Consider the following 22,199-nt stretch of genomic DNA (forward strand, 5'->3'; position numbering starts at 1 on the left):
TAACAAAGAAAAATGACTTTGACATGGGTTCTCTTCGCCACACCTTCCTTACCAAACAGGACCAAAAAAAGAAGCCAGAAGATATTGTTGATGATGAATACATTCTTTATTGACGCATTTTCCAGAGTATTTCTCTTAAAATCTTTAAAAAGCACCAAAGGCTTTTTATACCGCAGCTGTCTGCATACTGTCACAGTTCCTCTTTTCTTTTCTACACTAAACTCTTCGTATCCTAAATTGTTCCACATGTTCAATACTGTAAGGTACGGTGTTCCAGGAGAGCCACAGACAGGTAGAGCTTCACTCACTCAGAGCTAGTGATGACGGGGATGTGATGGTCATTTCCAGCCTTTAAATGATGATTCAAAGTACTTTTGCTTAGCTTGAGTTTAGCTGTATAATGTGAATTCCCTGACTCACGATGATTTTGTGAAGTGCTGGTGGGACGGTGGCCACTCATCGACCTGCTCCTTCGTTTTGGAAGTGCTGAATCATTTGCAGAATTATCAGGGGGTGCCGAGGGAACACTTTTTTCCTCTGTTCCACACATAAACCTTTTCGGTTCAGTTTTCTGAGCATCTTTGGTTTTTTTCTGCAATTCCATGCTAGACTTCTCTGTAGTGGAAAAAGCACTATAGAGAAGCACAAACTCCCTCTGACTGACCAAAGGAAATATTTTCTGCCTGCCACGAATCTTCCTGAAGATCTCCAGAGTCAAATCTAGAGAAGGGCATAAAACAACAGACAGACTTATAGATAGAAAAAACACTTTTGGTTGTTACAACACATCAGCCTGTTTAGCAAACATGTGCAATAAAGGGAACTGTGACTATGCCAGTTAAACACTAAACAAAATGTGAGAACATCTTTGGTGGAGTGGTATTAATACAAACATATGCTGAATTTGCATTTGGGGCTTGCGAAACGTGCTGTTTGTTTTTCCAGAACTCACCTAGTGTCTCCACAACCACGCTGGGTATCACCTCCTTTAGCACCTCACAGTTCGTATGGAGAGCTGGATTGCAGTTCATCTCCAGCAGCCACACCTATCAGGAATGCACACACTCAATGCACATGCTAAACACTGTTTGCATTCACATTACCAGAAATGTCCTACCCACTTTGAAGTCTTCATCGACCAAGAAGTCACAGCCGATCAAGTCAAAGAACCCCAGGCGGCAGTCTAACTTTGACTTGACTGCTAAGAAGCACTGGCTCATGATCTGCTGCATGCGCTTCTGAATATCAGGGAGAAAGAAAGTTGTTCATTAGGCATCAGAATGATTTTATGACTTTTGTATTACCGGCTGGTTTGTTTCACTTCAACTAATTAAAGTTCCTCACTACTGCATATAGCTCAAGCTTCATTTAAGTCAAAGAAATGTGTGTGTGTGTGTGTGTGTGTGTGTGTGTGTGTGTGTGTGTGTGTGTGTGTGTGTGTGTGTGTGTGTGTGTGTGTGTGTGTGAGTGACACAACGCCAAAAATGAACCGACCAATCTGCAGGGCACTGTAAAAAAAAACAACCCATCACATGTAACATCTCATTTTAGTGATGGGATGATGCATCCAAAACTTAACCACAATCTCAATTAGCTGCATGTGCCAGTAACCATCATTATAATTGTAATTGGTCCCTGAGAGCTACAACACTGCACTCACTGCAAAGGCGCCCAGCACCCAGTCCCTGGGCAGATCCTTTGCAGCCTGAAACCTGTCGTTGACGTAGGTGTTGAAGCTCTCCATGGACCACACAGTGTCTTCCTTCAGTTGGCTGTAAAGAGGGTTCTTCTTCTGCATGTACTGGAAACGAACAGCAGGGGGACCAGAGACACACGAAGATGTGAGCAGAGGCAGGTAGCAAGTTTGTGCCAAAACAAAAAGCTTGATCTGGAAATAATGAAGACATGTAGCATAAAAAAAGACAGACATGAGTGTCCCTCTAGCAATAATTTTCCAGCTGAAACATGTTTAGCATCTTTAATATCTGATGTGCACATAAAATTCACCACCGAAAGTAAAACCTAAACTAATGTGTGATTCAAGCTAAAATACAAAATAAACCAAGGTTAAAATCCTTTGCTAGTTTAATGGTTCAATTACAGTGATTTGTGTGTTTTGCTAAATGTAGACAATAAAGTGAATGTGAATCTGATCTGGTCTGTCTGTGGAAATGCTTGTAAATAACATTTCAAAGACATACCGCTCTAGTTAAAACAGTGATGATGTAAAGTGTCATTTTGGTTTCTATTCCTAAATACACATTTCTGCTATAGCCAGGACTCATTTCTTAGCGTATACGGAAGATGGCACATTGTTTCAGGACACGTTTAGCCTTGTTACAAGGTCCACTGGAAGGACCTGCTTTCTAACTGCTTCCCCCATTCACCACATTTTTTAACAGCTGTCTGATTTCCAAGCAGATGATTGTAAAACCGTTTAGACTTTGATCTTCCAGTTAACCCTTCATATTCTCGCAGAGTCTATCTAGATTAGGGGTCTACCTGGTTGGTCAGGTGGGCAGAAAGGTTCTTGGAGGTGGGGTCATAGAGGTCACAAGTCAGTCGCACGTAACCATGACGGAAAAAGACCACATAAGGTGCAGTGCATGCGATGAGAAGGTAGGAACGCACGTCAAACTTTTTCCCTTTCAGCAGCAGCGGGTTCTGGATGTAACTGAGGACAAATCGTAGGTCTGCATTCAATCGCACAAACACCTTCAAAGGCTGCGTTTGACAGCAAGAAGCTGAAGCTGACAGTAAGAAATGAATGACAGATGGTTGACTAAACAACCTGTAGTACAACAGAATTGTTTTTATGGTTCCTTATCATTGGCTGCTGTTACTTCTGTTCATGTTATTTTAGAACAGCACTGCAAAATGACAACTGAATCAGAGACCCAAAACTAAAGGTTTTTTGAAGCCTGTTGATGCTTTTAAAACCATGTGCCAATACTAAAAACCAGGAATAGCAGGCACTCAAGCTACAAAAATAGAATAATATGCCTGCTTCTCTGGGAACTGCAAGTGTGGGTGATATTAATCTTAACATCCTGTGTTCACCAACTGTTGAACGATGTAAGCCTGAGGCTGGCGGTAATGCATTTTCCTGTTGAACTGGCGGTCCTCCATGTGCTTCAGCTTCAGTCTGAAGGCAGCTATGTCCTCCTTGCTCTTCAAAAGGAAGATCCCTCTTCCCTGGTTCATACCCGTAGGCTTACAGATCCACATGCGGCTCTCCCTGTTGCTCACACCTGGCGACAGTGACAAAATTAAATTAACGGGGTGTCACAGGAACTGAGCTTTCCACCTGACAGTTTCCTTTTCTGTATTGTTTTTAACTTTTCAAGGCTTAATCCTGTATTGAGGCATTTGTCATTTTCACCAGTAAAATCTGATTCCGTGAAATCGTGCTTTAGTTGCGCTCAAGCACAGTTGTGGGAAAACTGGATTGCACCCAAGTGTGTTGTATTTACTTTTCACCTCTTTAGCAAATATTTAAATCTGAAATGTGAGTCGGAGTATTTCCTTTTTTTTCTATATGTTGTAGTGGAATATGATCTCTAGGCCACTACATGTCATATCATTATGAAAATAAAGACGTAAAAAAGCTCAGAACATATTGTGAACTGCAGTCAATAAAAATTATGATGCAAAATTTCAATTTCTAGTTTTTTTAAAAACAGTCAATATGCTGTTTTAAAAGTGATGCCAGCATCGACTGTCTTTAAACGCACGTCTATTAGAGTTGGTTCTGTCCTTTTTCCTTCTTTTCCACAAATTCATCCATCACCAACAGATCTAAAGCAGCTGTCTGTATTCTTGTCCTGTTTACTTAGTGATAAACGTGTTTGTCAAAACCCGTGCACAACTACTGTCATTATGCTGGGTGCCTGTAATTACTACAGTGGGTGTTAAAAATCTATTTCATCCTCAATGCTTACCATGAAAAATGTCAACTTTAATATTAAATGTATTTTCTTTGGCATTCACATCCTGCTGCACCTCTCTCCTTGTGTTTGTGTCGCAGCCCTGCCCTCTGCTGACTCATCTCTATGGCAACAGCATGTTCCCCTGGTGATTTTATCAGGGCCTTATGGGAGGTGAAGTGTATTATTTTCCAGCGTCCACAGCCTCTTGATTAAACACTCACCAAGGCGACTGTTGTCTTAACGCTACGCAGGACAAACGATTTTCTTTCTTTTCAATGTTGGATGCGTGACCCAACATGCATTTCAAGTTTAATTGATCTCATTTTAAACCTGCAAACTAAAGGATGTTCCAGTTCAACCAGTACTGTTATTGTTGCATCAAAATGCTAATGTGTAAAAGGTTGTTGTAGTTAGGTAAGATGTCAGTTACCCTCCTGTTGGGCAAAGAAAGCCTCTCTCTCTTCCCTCACATCCATGCGCAAAGTAGTGGGTATGAACTCTTCCATTTTCAGCCTCCTGTAAATTACAACAGAACAAAACGAACAAGGAAGCCCACATGGATGTCGGTGCCATGGATTGCGGGAAAACTGGCTTTGAGGCAAAAAAGAAAGTCAGGCCACAAACATACAAAATCTTTGGTGTACCACAACAACATTCATATGTTCTGTTCATCCATCGTTTGCGGCATATGTTCAGATTTATTCCAAACCCCAGTCATACCATAATTTCAAAGCATTAAGTCAAGCTTTACATATATGCAAATTGATTTTTCTGAAGAACTGAAGGAAGTTTGTAATAAAAAAATAAAAAAATCTAAAAACATACACAAAGTCTAAAATATGGCATATTTCCTGCTATATACTGGTATAATAGTCCATTATTGCATATCTTCACTAGCACTGAAACATTTTCCAGCATTAGTATAAAATTCCACTTATATACTTTTAATTCTGTTTGTAGAAACTGAAGTACTCTAATCTTAATATTTGTAACTATAAATTCACATAATCACATTAAAAGCTGAACAGCTGGTTAAAATAACTCAGTGTTCATAGTTTTTATCTCTAAAGTGTGATATCTCTAAAATGAGGAACATCATATCTCAGAGCGATGCTGGAAACTAATTCATGCATTTATTACTTTTTAGGATAGACTATTATTATAATCAAGCTGTTCTAAAAACTTCCTGACAAGCTTACAGTTGATCCAAAATGCTGCAGTAAGAGCGCACACAGTGACTAGAAAGAGAGGGCATATTTCTCCCATATTGGCTTTTCGTCATTGGCTCCCTGTTAAATCCAGAATCAAATTTAAAGTCCTTCTTCTCACATACAAGGTATTCATTAATCAGGCCTCTCTTAAAGACCTCATAGTACCGTATCAGTCCAATAGAGCACTGCGTGCTACGACTGCAGGCTTACTTGTGGTCCCTCGGATATTTAAATGTAGAATGGGAGATAGAGTTTTCAGCTTTCAGGCACCTTCTGTGGAACCAGCTCCCAGTTTGGATTTGGGAGACAAACCCTTTCTCTAATTTTAGGATTATGCTTAAAACTTTCCTTTTTTGATAAACTTTACAGTGAGAACTGGATCAGGTGAGCCTGAATCCTCCCTTGGTTATGCTCCAATAGGCCTATGCTGCTGAGGCTTCCCATGATCGACTGAGTGTTTCTTCTTCACTCACTATGTGTTTATACTCCTTTGTATTTCATCTTTAGTTATTATTAACTCTTCCACAGTGTGTCTTTTGTCCTGTCTTCCTCCCCTCACACCCAACCAGTCGCAGCAGATAGCCGCCCCTCCCTGAGCCTGGTTCAGCCGGAGCTTTCTTCACGCCAAAGAGAGTTTCCCCTACTATCGTTGAAGCGCTTGCTCATATGGGGTCATATGATTGTTGGGGTTTTCTCTGTATTATTATAGGGTCTTTACCTTACAATATAAAGTGTTTTGAGGTGACTGTTGCTGTAATTTGTTGCAATATAAATAAAATTGAATTGAATTGAACTTACAGAACTAAGCTTGATACAGAGGCCTCTGCGATGCACACTGATAGCTCTACAGATGCAGTAAAATAAAAAAATAAAAAATGTATTGCATGTTTAAGAAACTGTTAGCTTTGTCCTTCTTTGGCTCTTTAGTTTTGGGGGGCAATGGTTGGGAGACTTTTTTCCTTTTCATACATGTTTTCCTTCCTACCAAAGATAAAGTATCCATCTGTACATGACGTCATTTACCATAAAAATTAGGTTAGTATCAGAGTTTACATCTAATACTTCCTGCTCTGACACAGATGTTTGCACAATAACTTTGCGTCGCATTCAGCATATCCCAATTATGAAAGTGAAGTACATTTTTAATGTTTGTGACTATAAGTGAAGCTTTTTTTAACTGCATGTTTCTATGAGCGTATGGTTCTGTTTTTAAAACTATTGTATTTCCTTGCCGAGTATGACGTAAAAAAAAAATCAGGTTGTAAAATCAAACTAATTTACTATTAATAATTAACCACAGATCCAGCATATAACTGCGACACAAAGCTTCTGTGATTCAATGGAGAGGCTAGATATCTGATGAGGTTACTTGGCGTGTTTATTAAATAGTTTCACAGGCTGATATGGTTTTAAATCATTATTTACAGAGTGGGGCTTCTATTCAGCCACAGTAATCGTACCGGATAGAAGCTGGGAGATTTGACACAGCTGCAAAATTTGGTAACAGAGATATACCTGTCTGCTTTTAAGAGAAACAACCATTTTGGATACGAGAGAGAGACAAAGACAAAGAAAGGAAAATAAATGTCCAGCTCACCTAAGTGCTTGACCATGGCTGACTCTGCTGCTCACTCGCTCGTACTGTTGAAGACTGCTGAGGAGACCGATCTTCGTGGTGAGCACCTTGTTATTGGGAATCTGGTACATCAACTGCCTGCCTGGGAACAAAAAATGAGGATTTTGAAATATTAGTTAGTTAGCATGTCAACTTTTAGTTCTGTCTCTTAAGCTAAGCAACAGAAATTGCATATTTTCGTCGTAAACCAGCTCCAGGTGATATCCTCTGCATTCCCACTACCTTCTCTGAAGTTGGAGTACTGGGCTGGTGATTTGGTCTCGCACCACTTGAGATTGAAATCCTCCCTGTCCTTGTTGTAAATCCTCTTCCATCCTCTGCTCTCACAGTAATTGCTCACTCTGAAGGAAAAGTCCCAGAGGAAATCACTTAGACTTTAATCACACCACAAACAAGAAGTAAGGGGTCACATTAGAAAAGCTTTAGACTGACAAAAGGCCCCAAATAAAATACATACCATGCTATTTTTTATTCAAGCATCACACCATACATTTCTCCACAACAGTTACTTTGAAATTAAATAATTCATACTAACATTTTAGCTCCGTTGGTTCCTCCAAAAAAGTAAAAAGGCCCAGGCCCCCTCGGCTCCTCTATCTGCCTGCCTGACAAATCCTTTAACTTGGACCTCTGGACGGGTTGTGCCATTATACATGGACCTGATACACAAACACAACACATTACCGATTCATTTCTTTACAACAGAAAGGCAGAAGAAATTAATTCTATTCTATTCCGGGGAATATTTAAGTTGTTTGACTTATAGTGTTTTTATTTTATTAGATTAAGATGTGCAGACTTGCATTTTTGTGTGCTAAAATAAAAATCACCCTATGGACAGAATTTAAAATAAGGCGCCCTCTTTACTCCACACACACCTCCACTTTGGCTCTCCTGGTTGACAGACGATTGGGAAAATGTCTGTCTCTCTTTCCAAGTCTGTGTCTGTGGCAGCAGTGTCTGTTCTCTTCCTGGTCCCTCCTTCCTCAGACTTCCTGCAGGCCTGCTGCTTCCACAGGGAACTTCTGTTTCCTCCTTTTCTTGGCCTCGCTTCTTCTCCAGTCTGGTCTCTGCTGCATCCTGACCATAACTGCAGGGATCCACGGAGCACCTTGATGACATCTCTTTGCTCTGGCGAAGGTCGCTGGGGTAATTTATTATTGATCCATAATTAGAAAGTGGGAGGTGCTCTTTTGATTCACAGTGATCCTGTTGGCATAAAGAGCGGAACAAGAGGAAAAGTACTACTGTAGAGTACGCTTCATTCATAGTATTTTCCCTGTTTCGTATGTGCATATTTTTTACTATTATATTATTTGAGCATCACACTGTTCATACTTCAAACAGGTTCATAATGGCAGAGAATAACTCTTATTAATAAATACTCTTCCTGAAGTGCATTTTAATTACGCATCCGCCCAAACTGCCAATTTAACTTCAATTTGTCAATGTTGCTCTTTTAAAGTGATCTCCCTCCAAAAGCTTACAATATGATGACATGTGAAGTTTAATGTGCCTAATTATGTTATGCTGAAATTGCAGCACCATATCACTGGTCTTCTAGAAAATGGTGAATAAAGAAAAAAAATGAAGTAAGCGTACCTAGGTGGCCTGCTTCCTGTACCAACAGCATGTAATCAGGCTGGTATGCTGATCTAGTATGCAAATAGTAGCAGTGGAAATGTGATAAATAGTTGTATGGCTTTACCGTTTGCTGTGGTTTAATAAGAAATTAGCTCTGTTAGTCCTTTTACTGTTGTTTTGTGTGAGTATCATAAATGTAGGTAGGTATTTATGTTGGAAAGCAGGAGCAGAACTACTACAGCTATTCAAAAGTAAAACGGTTTACCTGCAACTACAGCTTCACACACACAGACATCAGGGCTCCCTGAAAAACTTGTCAGCTTACTCTTCTTCTGCCAAGTGCACTCAACCTTATAGTCCAACTGCAGGGCCAAGACAAACAGTTAAACCCACAGACTGAAGGACAGACTCGACAGGGGCGCAATCACATGGTCTGTCGGCAGTTTAGTCTAAAGTTAGCCACAGTATCGCACAATGAAAGCAAGAAAACCAACTAGTAATGTAAACAATCACCAGTTACTCGGGTAATGGGACCCTTAGCAACAGTTGCTACTTGTAGATTGAATCTTACAACACAAACTAACAAGTCAAGATTGTGTATCCCACACCAACCGGACCTCTAAGTTTAGCTTCATTCATTATTTATTGTCCGTAAGCCTCTATTGTGTGGACCCTATGGTAACATGAGAGCACTGTGTCAATCAAAATGGATTTGCCAGTTTTCCAGGGTGGCCTGGTAGGTAAAATAGTGTTCTCAACTGGCTCAGTGTCATTAACATCTAAAAGAAATCATTTCAGGGGACTTGTTTGCTTTAGATACACCGGTCTCCATCTTTTACATTGGGTTGTCTGTAGGACAGGAGGTAGAGCAGGTCATCTGCTAATCTGAAGGCTGGTGGCTTGAGCTCTGGCTACTCCAGTCTGGCCAAAGTGTAACTTGGGTCAAATTTGCGTGTGTGAATAGTAGATAGCAACCGTTAAGATGTAGAAGAATAAAGTGCTTATATCAATGGGTGAATAAGTACTAAGTAAGTGCTATACAAGACATCGTCCTACCTGTGGCCTACCCTATGTCTTTAGGTCCAGTTTACACAATTTAAGTTAGAAATCTAAGTAATAAAAATAAACCCAAGTGTCCCATTAAACTATGACATAATTTAATGTGAACATTAATTTATTGTAAAACTACTTCATCCAAGGCGAATCGTTCTTGATACTTCCAGACATCATCATTAATCATAAAGTCTAGCGCCAAATCCAGCAGCAGGTATGCAGTTGAGCAACATAGCATTAGTCTGCTCGCATGGCAAATCCACTAATCACCTTCTGTCTCAGTGATTTGACTCTGGGGGAAACACCCAGGCCCAGCTATGGCTGGCAATTATGCATAATCTTCTCTCTTCCTCCAAACAACCTGATAATTGACAGGGGTGGGTACCTTTTAGACCCAGCACACATGCAACCATATAATTACACATACAGAGGGGCAACCACGAGCAACATAAGCACACTGTGAGCAGCCATATGGACCAAAGTATTGTGCCTTTTAGAGCATACATCAAGTTTGGTTTGACTTACCATCTGTAACCTGATAAAAGGACAACCAAACTGTGAGTCAGCGTGATTTTGGCTCTATTGATCTGGTTTGTTTTTTTGCATCACAATTATCCTCTGTGATAAATCAAATGTAAAAGAAGGAAGTTGCCAGTCTGATCAGTTGAGTTATTTATACACATATGGTTGTAAAAGTGTAAATGCCCAAGTGCAAAATACTAGCTATAAGAGGGAGCTGCTTGGCAATAAAACTAGTCCAGCCACAACACCCCAGTTGTTACAAGGAGGCCTCCCATATTCTTGTTTAACAGAGCTTTGTGTGGAGCCAGTGTGAGCCACACCTTGATAAAGAGCCGCCATCTGATAGACACACTGTGCAAAGTGCTGCGTAGGTGGACAAAGAGAACAGGCTTGTTTTACAACCTCATGGTTCACCATCTGCTAAGAGACTGTGTACATTTGTGTGTCTGTGTGTGTGCTCATATATGAATTTTAGTGAATAAACTTGTGTATTTAATGTCACCATCCCTTTTTTTTAATCCTGTCTTTCATTATTTATACCTGAATTCATATCTTTCCTTTGACCTCCATTTGTTAGTAAAGGGTGTGGGAAATATGACACTTTTTACTTTTCCTTTCTTTTTCTTTCCATTAAGGTAGTTTAACTTTCTGTGGGTGGTGCTCCACTGATACTCATACTCCTGGGCCTTATTGTAAGAAAAAAAAAAACACATCAGATAGAATATGCCAGAAAGACAGTGAGTTAGTGAATTTAAAATACAGGAATATATCGTTAGGTGTGTGTGACTCTTAGTGACTGTCCTATCTTGGGGCAGTGACAACTTAAGTTTTGTGTTTCTTTGAAGGCTCACCTATTCCCATGTCATCTCAACTGACTCAAACCAGGAAGTGCGCCGCAATTACAGGGATGCACCCTGCAGCAATGGTGTCCCCACACAACCCATTATTTAGAGGGATTCTCCTTGTCAAGGTGTTATAGCGGAAGAAATGGAGTTGAGTTACGATGCAAAGAAAAGCTTGTCTGAATAGGGTCTCTCGCGCTCGCTGCTGCTATTCATGGTTTCCTTACAGGATTACAGCAGCAGAGCACAGGGGGCTGTAGTATCGAGGGGCGACACTGCGTTCCCAGGGTCGATATCTACTTGTTCCCTCTGGTGACAAGTACAACACGGAAACAGAAAGACATCGAATTTCACAGAGAATAACAATGATATGGGAAAATGTGCAAGTGGAAATGTACATTTTGTCCTTTGTTCTGAAACAGCCGTCTAACAAGCATGAACACGTGTTGCCTATATTGCTTTTACTTGTTAGTAAGTAAGAGTGCTATAAGTGTAAGAGTCACAATACAATTTTGTACAAACTTGATGATTCAGTCCTACCTCTTACATAAGAAGATCAAAATGTAGGATGATAAGAATATGTGTATTTGACTGGTTGTTGTTCCCTTTACTATGGTGAGTGATGTCATGTGCAGCGGAGTGAGGTGGAGAGCTGCATTAGGCATGAGAGCATACAGTTTTTTTTTATTTATAATAATAATAATGTATACTTTATTGATCCCTGTGGGGAAATTCCTCTCTGCATTTAACCCATTCACTCAGTGAAGCAGTGCAACAATGTAACAATGTAATTTTGATCATTTCAAAGTAAAAGTTTTAAAACTTAATTAGCTCTCCTGTCATATGCATCAGACCTAAGTTACTGTGCATGCAGTTCCAGAGTGCCTTGTTTAGAGATTTAGAAGGAATCTCCAAAGAATTCCAAGTTCGGAAACATAAGGTATAAAAAATTGTTAATTGTGTTGGTTACACCCTTTAAAGCTATGAGAAGACACAGGAGGACACCGCTTGATTTTTAAATGGAAAATGACTCATAAATAAAAACAAAAATCTTTGACAAGAACATGACAGTACTTGTTATGTTATCCTTTTATATTTCACTTTGTTGCTACTAGCAAAAACTAAAGAACAGCAACTTCTAGTTTAAGCAGCTAGATTCATTCATTTGGTATATTTGAATCTAAATTCTGCCACGCTGTGAAAACGAAAATCTAGCTGAGAGGCTACCAACTAATGTTACTTGGTTTATGACATTTAAAAGATTTGATTATTAAAACCCAACATTAAGAAATTAAATCTTCTAGCTATAACTGAACAAGCTAACATTAGCGTCATGAACTATTTATTATTAAGTAAACCTTAACAATTATTTTTGCAATGTTTTGGGGGTTAAAGCATATCTGTGCGAGTCAGACTTTATCAACAGTCTGAGAAAAAAGTGACAAACAAACAAACAGCTGCTGCTATAGGCTAACATACAGCTAGTTTCACTGTGAGTGTTTTATTTTTTTAATGTGCAAATTATGGAAGCTTGGGTACAATTTTTGGTTGCTGCTTTAAAGTTTTGTTCGGTATCTCAAAATTTCAACTTGGAAGTAAATTCAAAAATATCCACCTCCAAATCTTTAGAAAATACAGTGTTCTCTCGCTATAACGCGGTTCACCTTTCGTGGCCTCACAGTTTCACAGATTTTTTTTTTAAATTTTGCATGCTTTTTCTAAAAAAAAAATTAAAAAATTATTACAGCTGTGTTCTGCATGCTGATCAGCTGTAGACCATCTCTACGTATACGGTACTGGTGTTGTGGCAAAAATAAGCTTCCACACCTGAAACTGCCAAAATTTCCACCTACAAACTTACCGCTTCTCGTTACGGTCCGACTTTCCTTTCTTCTGAGCTGTTGCTGTAATTACTTTCTTGCCCACAGGAGGCGCAAGTTTAATGTTTACTGCAGCACTAACAGTTGTACATATTAGCTGTCAGGCTTTCAGATGACTTCAGAAGCTTAACGTTAACTGACACCAGGCGCTTTTCTTTGTCCAGCAGACAACCTGTAACTACCAGAGCTTCTGATAGCTTCTGTACAACTTGACTATGTTATGGCGTGCTCCTGTAGTATTTATTATGTTCCTCCATGTTAAACTAAGTTAGCTAAAAGTTGTTAGCTAGCTAAGTAAAATATGTGTGTTCACAGCAGTGTATTTTGTGAATTTGCCCTGCAGCAGTATCCAAATTATGTAAGTTTGATTTGTTCTTAATAACAAAGAATATTTTATGGTCGAGCAGACCAATACTAATGTTTGCATGCTAAATAGCTACTTAACTTTTGAATAAGAGGAGGTAGAAAATTATTTTTCATCAGCTTTCGAAGTAAAATGACAATGTGCTCAATAATAATAATTAAAAAAAATTAAGGTATATCATACATCATTTAATCACACACTCAACATTTTGTGTTTCTCAATGATAGGAAAAACAAAAAAGCAGTATCAGAGATGTCCTGTCAGAGATATCCTGAGTAAGTAACGAAGTTAAAGCTATTTTGTGTTAGTTATTTACCTTCTATGGACCTGCAAACTCCATGCAGGTATGTACGGTGTGTGATAAGTCTGTCACATCTTATATGTCTTTATCTGCGTTCTTCAAACGCTGACCTGACAGTAAATGACTGATTACATTGCTGCTAAATTATGAATCGAATCTTTGTAAAAGCTACGATTATCCTGTCTTTAATGCGTTTTAGAATTAACCAAACAAAGATTGTATAGTTTATGAAATAGATAGATGAAAAGATACTCCTCAGTGTTTCTAATGAAGGCATTTGCTCACAAATTGCAGCTTGTTGCTGATAAAAACAAAAACAGTGAAAGCGAGTATTTCTCACATGGATTAAATAAGATATTTCCTATAATCTAGCAATGCTTCTACCAAAACCTGTAATCAGCTCCACACCTTGATACACTCGAGTGTGCCAGCTTTTTACTCTTACTGTGCGTCAGCACGTGCAGGTATGTCACAGCCGTTTAGCTGCCGTTGTGCTCCTGTTCCACTCCAGTGGATAACCCAGCTAAGTGAGTCTAGACTTCTCATCCACAGCCAACACTAATACAGGAATCTGGTTTGACTGCAGTAAGCATGCACAGACCAGCGCAGGAATTCTTTACAGGCCCTCCGCCAGTTAGTAATGTGATTCAGCGGTGAGACGTCACAAAGGGAGGAGCTGACTACAGCAGTAATTGTACTTAAAGTCTTAAATTAATTATTTCTGACACATTTTAACTCCGTGTCTTTAAGTTCAGTCTAAACCACCAATAAGCTAAGAGCTAAAACACTTGCAGCTTGTGGAGGGACAAAATGATATGTAGGTGGAGCATACATACGCTGTCATAATGGTTTAAAAAGATAGTCATTTCAAAATTGTGCTTCCTTTCATATTAGTTTACCAGCTCACATAGAAATGTCACACTCTTGATTTGTTTGTGTCCCCATCATTTAAAAAAAGCATATTGGTAATGTTTAGGAGCATTAATGCAACAATATTTTACAGCAATTTCTACTTTACCATTCATAGGATTTACACAGTTTAATTCTTCATATACCTTCACTGCAACACCACAAATAATACTTAGACCATATTACTTTGATGCCCTGTAAGTATGCACCGCCACAAAAGGGCTTTTTCACAACAAACATTTTGAAAAGAACTAATAAATAACACCTTTGCATATGACATTTGAAAATTGCAGTGTCAAAAATACTGAATTGATTGGTAATTGTATTTACTTCTGTGATCTTTCCAGCCCTGAAATAAATAGAGTATTATTTATTTATTGAACTGAAGGCCATATATTAAAAAAAAACCTCACTGTAATGTGTCATTTACAGTAGGAAACACAGGATACTATTTTAAAGGTGCGTGCACACAATGACTCAGCATAATTTTTGATCAGGGTGTTTGATCAGAGTGAAAGGAGAACCTGCTGATCATGTTGGCTGAGCTTTAAGATTTGATGCTGTATTTAACCTGTTAAATACTAAACCTTTCAAAAACCTTTCCTCACAAAAAATCCTTCATAATGAAAAACAAGCAGTGTAGCAATTTAAAATAAAGCTTTGACTAATGAATGATTAAACAGGCGCTGAAAAAGAAAACATTGCTGCTAAAATAAACTAAATGCTAAAATTAACAGGTTATTGGTTACTGAATAAACACATTCCCCTTACATTTAGCTTTTCTTAATTTTACCTTTAGTGTTTGTCAAACACATAAACACACACTGACGCATAAAAAGGAACTGACCAACTCATTCCACAGAGGCCCGAGGTACGTCATATTAAATGTTTTTTTGTGTTTGCGTTCTCACTGATAAAAACCACAAGTTATGATTTTAATCACTGCCTATACTGACTGAATGTTAAGTCGGCCGGTACCCTGGCAGTTTTACCAAGCTAGTCTCTGTGCTGCTATAGAGCGGGACACAATGAAGGCTTAGCTGATAGTGGGGGGGAGACCTCATGGGTAAATTGAGGCATTTAAAAAGAAGCTCTGTTCAGCGGTAACCTGATCCACACCTGACTGGGGCTCGGCATTCCGGTGTGGCCGGGGGAACAGTTCACAATTACCAGAGAAACTGCAGCAAAGAGCCAGGGCCCTGGAAATCTGCGGTAAATGGTTAAAAATTATTCTGAAAGTCACTTTTCACGAGAGAAAAAAAACAAGCAAACAAAAGGAACATTTTCATTATTATCCATCTTTATTTAAATGATTTTTTTCTTTACAACATACCACATTAGATACAGTTTCTATGTACAGAGTGTGTGTGAGAGTTTTGAAAACTGTGCGCATTGTTCTTCTGTAGCTGGAGAAAATCCAAGTTCCCAAAAGGAATTTAGTTATTGCGGTAAGAGTAAGAACGCCGATCTTTCAACAGAAACGTTACACAATTTCTAATCCTTTTTTTCTTTTTTACATCATATTCACATTAACATTCCTGTCAGAAACAGGATTACAGCACAAAGACCCCTAAAAGTCCAACCTTATCTTGAACTGCTGCTCAATTGAGAAACTTTGACTCAAGGCACATGGAAGAAACCACCAAAAAATCAAACCATCTTCCAGCGCATGGATCATAGTTCCATAGTCATCACTCAGCCCCATCTGCCACTACTGTTAATATGCTGATGTGCTTCCCTGGATTGCCCTTTGTCAATACGCTGAGAGTCAGATGCACGAGAGTGTGAGAATAGGAAGTAAGAGAGCAGAAGGTAATGCCATTTAATGGACGGCATTACCAGACAGTATTAGACACCAATAATTACATCTAACCATGTCTGGTAAGACGCCTATCAACAGGCTGGAAGGATGACTTCTGAGCTTTCACCTGTGCAAAGAGGAAGATGAAAGCTGGAGGGAAGAGAACAGTGTTGCAGAAACAGGCTGAAATGAGCAGTTCCTCTTTTGCTGCGATCATAGATTCTGTTAACACTACATTGTACCTTAAGTCATTTTTTCCATTTTACTTTGCCAAGCATGCAGAAAGAGTCAAAGCCACAGGTAAACAGACCAAGGGGAGAAAAAAAGCAAACTACGCTTGGCTAGCTTGACTTTTTGTTTTCCGGTTTGGCTACATTTTTGCATTAACGCAAATTAAATGATGAAATCCAGAGAAAAGGGGGATAACTGGAGGGACAAAATACAATTCCATGTTTCTGTGGCTTAGATAATGGAGCTAGATGAGCAAATAAAGGTGTGGCTCAATATTTGTGGGGTAATTCTCCCTCCTTCTGCAAACACTAGGTTTCTGCTTGCTTCATGTCTATTATTTGCTTTTGTTTCTGACGTCTGTTTGAAGACTTTACCCATGACATTCACGTCTATCCCGATGATGGAAAGTGTTCATTGTGTAAAACGGTGTATTTAATCTCCTCTGTTCTAAGTCAACAGCACAGAAATTAATTGGAAGTTAAACTTCCAATGTATTATAGGAAGTCAGTTTTATATCTGCTTAAAATTCCTGGTAGACAAGCCTTGGAAAGCTGGGAAAAGGCTATAGTCTATAAATGACTCTATAGCTGTGTTGGGTTTTTTTATGCAGCAAGGCACTCTCAGGTGAGCTCATGTGTCAGTTCCAGGATGTGCCACGCAGGTAGGGCTAGGTGGACCAATCGCTGCCATACAGCACAAAGACCAACACTGTTCAGGGGAGGGAACAAGGAAATGAGGCCCTGCAGGACCGGTGGAACCATCAACTGACTGCTATTCTTTAACTTGGGGTGGGGTTGCCATTAACGTTTTTTTTTTAAAAGGGAGGTTGGGAGATAAGTTAAAGAGCTGACTTTCAGGACTTACTGTATTAGAGATCTACTTGCTCTCACAAGAATATATTAGGGAAAACCCTAAGAACTATACTAGTTCGCTGGAATCAGACAGAATTCGGTACAGCCTGAGGCAACGCAAGTCTACTGTAAACAAAAGACTGTAAACTTTACCTGGAATCGACATGCGAGTAAAATGTGAGCACACCGAGCAGCTGGCTTTGTGAAATGTGCCCTTCAGCGACCACATCAAAATGCCTCGAAGAGTTCAGCTGCCCTTCACAATATTTGTCATTTACATACCGGAGACCACGCAGTCACCCAGAAAACATCGTTACCAGACAGTGTTAGAACAACAGTAGTACAGTCCAGCACTGTCAGGTAAGATGGATCCTGAGAGCCATTTCTGTCACTGCTCAAGCATTTGAGCTGATCCACAGGGTCCAGAATGGGAGCAAGTTGCCACCAAACAATGATAGAGCGGTTGATATGATTGTAGTCGGCAGGTGGCTATCATCATCATTACCAGGCAGTATTAGAGAAAGTGATGATATCCAATGCTGCCTCGTAAGATGGAGATAATCACCCAAAACACGTCTGACACCGCCTAAAGTTCGTGAGGTCATCATTCATTCATTAACCTTCAATAAATGGAAATCTTAAAAAGTTTTCTCTAAAAAAAAAAAAAAGAAGAAGAAAAGAACAAAAAAAACCAGGGAAATTCAACTTTATCACATTAAATGTTAAGAATTTAGCTCAAAGACACGTAAAAATATGCAACTTTTCAGCTCCACTAAACTTCTGAACTTAACCACCACAGAGCCCACCAAACAGCCATACATTGCTGAAAATAGTACAGGAAATGGTAGCAGGGGGAAGTCCATATCTACAGACGACCTCTCTGCTGTGTTACTGCTGAGCCCTTGTTGTGGTTGGGGTATTTAGCTTAAACTTGCTGTCACAGAAGACTGGGCCACAGTGGTTGTTAATGATTGCCAAAACCTGTTCTGACTAGTCTAAATCTATGGCACGGCAAGGTTGGGAAGGCTGCTTTTCACACAATACATGGCAGTTACTAATTTCAAACACTACAAGTTGCGCACATCCCTCAGCCTCAAAGGCATGTTAGCCCTCGGGGAGCTCTCTCTCACCAACGTCACACTGTATCCTTGCTGTTTGTTTTAGGTTGTAACATACTATTCTCGTTCGATTAAAGCAGCGTGGTAAGAGAGCTGTTTCAACAGATGTTTAATGAATTTAAAGAAAGGAAAACCTCTTTTTTTCTCTTTTCCACTGGCGGACCTTTCGGGCCGTTGTCTTTGTGTTTGCCGAGTGATGAAAGGTTGATGGAATGCTGCTCAGCCCGACCTGACCAGTGCTGTGTATGCAGAAGGTCACTGAAACAGCCCTCCTTTACTGAATAACGTGGATCATTCACAGGTATAAAGCGTGAAATCTTCACACCCTATACTGAAATTTGAGTGTACATCATTATTCTCTAATAATACGTGCTGCGAGTACACTTTTACCTACAAAAAAATAATTAATTAAAGACTAAACCTTCGATTTTAAATCTTTGTCCTTTTAAAAGCAACTAATTTTGAGGCATTTTTGGCAAGAGCAGCTTCACAGTCATCCTTAAAGCAACGCTAAAGTAGAGTACAGAGGGGGGAGGGAGAAGAAAAGAGTATAAGGGAGTGAAAAGTTCGGGGGAAGGAAGCTGAGAATGCACCTGTAACCTTACCGTCATGAAAAGTACCCCAAGGAAAGAATGCAACAAAACCAAAGTAAAGTGAGCACGTTTAGAGGGATGGAGCTGAAGAAGAAAGAAAAAAGATCTTGAGTTTCCAGCCCGCTGCCTGAGAACACTCCGTCTTCCTCCCGGTCAGGCAGGCCCCATGAAATGAGAAAGCCAAGCAGACCTGCTCTCCCAGACTATTTAGTTAATCATCAGCATTATAAACCAGTGCTGCAGGCCCTCTGAGAAAGACAAGAGCATGAGAGAAAAAGAAAGAGGTGAAACAAAGATTAGCCTAGAAATTTGAAGCTGGTAGAAACAAGCTGTGAAAATAACAGTACCTTATTAAAGCAGAGCATGTCGTGTGTCAGTATTCAAATATCTAACCAGCTCCTACGTCCTCTCTGTTTGCCCCGCGTTTGTCCATATACTTCCTCTTCTGCTCCAGCTTATGTCAACGTATCGCAAAGCTTTTCTCCCATTGTGCTCTGCGCCGTGGGAGTTAGCTGTGCTCGCGGCTAACCACGCTTTTTGCCTGTTGGAAGTGAGGCGTGCTCAGGTAACTCTGCCCTCTCTGCTGGAATGCGACTCTGCTGTGAAGTGAACAACCTGATAGGTAAACTGGCCTGGGCCTTAATCAATAGTTGCTGTCTTTGTGAGAAAACAATGGCAGGGAAACCCAAAACCTTATTTAACTCCAGACCTTATCTCAGTGCCACCTAATTGGCCCTTCAGACTACTGAGGAGCTGCGTGGTGACATTTAGGCTACGATACTGCTTATCATCCGTGTGCCACTCAAGTTGCTTGCTAATGATTTTAAATGTGCACACTGTGATGGACTAGGTATACTTTTGTCTTTTTTAAAACTGTCGCTCCTTTGGCCAGCCCAGTCTCGCCCTCGTCACTTCACCTCCCCCATTTTGACTAAAATATTCAAAAAAAATTTGACTACCAAAAAACGAGATATAAGCTTTTCCTACCAGACTTTTTAAGCTCCTCCCCCTGGAATACAGCTTTATTAGCTAAGTTATGAATATGAAAAAAGTTAAATAATTGCTTTTTAACATGGTGCCAGGTCCCTGGTGGGAGATAGCATTACTCCTGATTAAGTGTTTAATCCCAAAACAAACAAAAATCCAAGTAGAAAATTTGTGTTTAATCCCAAAAGTGGAATTTTTTTGTTTTTAACTTTAATTCAGAAAGTATTTATTGATGATGTAATTTTTCCTTGGTTTAAAAAAAAGAAAAAAAGTACTAGCCTAGCCTAGCACCGAGTTTCCTTAAATAGTCCTGACCCTTAATGCAGTGTCATTCACCCTGCAATCGTATTGCAGCTTGAATTTAACCTCTCACCCCATGAGGCGATAAGACTTACACTTCCCTTTCAGGTCAGACCTGTGCCTCAAACATGAGCAAACAATGTAAAATAAGTATCTGCCACTTTTTTCTGGCTTGCTGGTGATTAAATGTCACCCCACTGAAATTCTATTCAGTACTTCCCGCCCTGTTGCAATACACCAGCAGGGCAACTGGCACTCATGTGACTCGCAGCTATTCTACTGTATGAAAGAAATGAACAAATGTTTCACTTTCCACCAATCACAACCTTCCACCTCGCTCTGCAGTTGTCGCTGTACAGTAAGCAGTCGACATTTTCCCTCCATTTTCCCTTCTCCGTTTCGGACTTCCACAGTCCGCCGCTGCTTGAAAGCATGTTAATAGCAGCCTAGGAAACTAAATGTATACCTTCTATCTTGTGAAAATGCTCTGCTCTGATAATTCCAACTCCTGTCTTAACTTGTACTAAACCTCAAAGGTACGGAAAACGGATGAGCAGACATTTTACGTCTGTCTGACTCACTTCCACATCTGAAACGGGCAGTGTTGAGTCAAAGTTGAAAAGCCAAAAGAGAAAACCCGTAGGTTAAACGCGAGGGGAAAAGGCTGGATAATGTCATCAACGGATTTACAGTTCAACAGGTTGAAGGAAAAAAAGTTACTAATTAAGTTGATATGAATTTTCGCTTAAATTAACAGAAATGTTTGTTAAATAATCGGCTACTACTGTCATGCTATGGATTTGTGAAGATGTTTCATACCGTAGTGTCGTGGTTGTCTCCTCGTTAAGCATGTTTAAGTCTGTAAAAGAAGGAATCAGCGTCTAGCTTCATATCCTTTGACAAGTCTGGCAGTTTGCCTTTACCTGCCCCAACTGGTCTATCCAGTTTAGGAATGAGCGTTAGCCTCTATTGTTTCCTCTTCTTTCTCTCTGCTTAAATGGAGCTGAAATTTGATACACATTATTTTCGCTCCCCATTGAAACTACCTGGACCCTCCTATATCAGCACGCAACTGCCGAGGGCTTCACGCGATGACCTAATTTGTTTGTCGTACATTTCCTGCTCTTAGCCATCTACCGATTGTCCTTAAAGTTCTAACTCTGCCGCCGCTGAGCAACAGGTAATGACAACAGCACAAACTTTAAAGATGGAGAATGAAGACAAAGAGGGGATCGCATTTGTGAATTTACCCAGTCGTTCCCAGGTGTGGTCATCGATCCAGAAACCCCAGACAAGAGGCATCATTGTATGCGGGCTCCTGACGCCCTGTTGGCTAGTCTTTCGCGGTCCTGCTCACGCTGAAGGACAGTCGACCTCTGGACGGTGATTAGAAAGTTAAGGGGGAAAAAAAGCTGTCCTCGTCACGTAGATGCAGGCGTAGAGTCATAAGACAAGCCAAACCCCGGAACACAGCCAACCATTTCGAAGCGCGTCAGTCATCATCCTGCTGCCAGAGCAAAACTTGTTTTTTTCCGTGAGCCCTCATCGGCGGTGTGAAGCGTTTAAGCTCCTCAAGAAGACAGAGGCTGAATTTGTAAAGGGCTTGGTTTACATGTAGCATGACCTCCCCTCCTCCTCTTTCCCCCCACAGGTGTAATTTTCAGGTTGCAGCCAATCTCCTTGGGCTCTGCCGCTTGCAGGTGCGTCCCCCGCGCTGCCTTTAGCCAATGGTCTTAAAGACGAATACCCCACCCATCCCACCTCACCGGTTTGCTCACCTCCACCCTCCCCATCGGCCCCCAGGTACCTTGTTGTGTGTGTGTATGTTTTTATGATGTCAGCTCAAGCCTCTGTGGAAACGACCTCCTATGTTCTTATTACAACTTATTACTTCCCAACTGCCAAACACACCCATCCTGCTCAGGGAAAATAAATCATCAAGCCAGAAAAACTATTGGGGGTCAAGTATTCGAAAACATGTATCTTTAAGGTATTATGTCAAGCGCAAACCTTTACCTGCTTCCTAGAGGCATAAGCCCACCATAACCTGAAATGCCTGCCCTTTGCTCTCATAACTTCCCCCGGGC

At 40.2% G+C, this 22,199-nt stretch overlaps 1 protein-coding gene across 1 annotated transcript; it reads right to left on the reverse strand.

Moving 5' to 3' along the window:
• Positions 1 to 98: 98 nt before the first annotated feature.
• Positions 99 to 21,671, reverse strand: ttll10 (tubulin tyrosine ligase-like family, member 10). The gene is made up of 12 exons (XM_085394334.1): positions 21,363 to 21,671; positions 7,655 to 7,985; positions 7,312 to 7,435; positions 6,999 to 7,117; positions 6,738 to 6,858; positions 4,360 to 4,445; positions 3,065 to 3,251; positions 2,503 to 2,674; positions 1,661 to 1,888; positions 1,122 to 1,238; positions 953 to 1,046; positions 99 to 720 (listed from the first exon to the last, which is right to left on the reverse strand). Exons 1-12 carry the CDS (start codon positions 21,384 to 21,386, stop codon positions 305 to 307), a joined length of 2,019 nt encoding a protein of 672 aa, XP_085250460.1. The 5' UTR covers positions 21,387 to 21,671; the 3' UTR covers positions 99 to 304.
• Between the last annotated feature and the right edge of the window lie 528 nt (positions 21,672 to 22,199).

Source organism: Rhamphochromis longiceps, linkage group LG20, assembly GCF_057381845.1.
Source record: "Rhamphochromis longiceps isolate RC_006_pf linkage group LG20, R_longiceps_female_GT1.1, whole genome shotgun sequence".
In the NCBI taxonomy this organism is placed as follows: Eukaryota; Metazoa; Chordata; class Actinopteri; order Cichliformes; family Cichlidae; genus Rhamphochromis; species Rhamphochromis longiceps.

Excerpts from the sequence above, each read along its gene's own strand:
- ttll10 (XM_085394334.1), bottom strand. The coding sequence starts at position 21,386 with ATGACCACACCTGGGAACGACTGG. Across the intron at positions 3,252-4,359 it reads TTTCTTTGCCCAACAGGAGG|GTGTGAGCAACAGGGAGAGC; the intron begins GTAACTGACATC and ends CACTGTCGCCAG. Across the intron at positions 2,675-3,064 it reads CAGGCTTACATCGTTCAACA|TTACATCCAGAACCCGCTGC; the intron begins GTTGGTGAACAC and ends ATTTGTCCTCAG.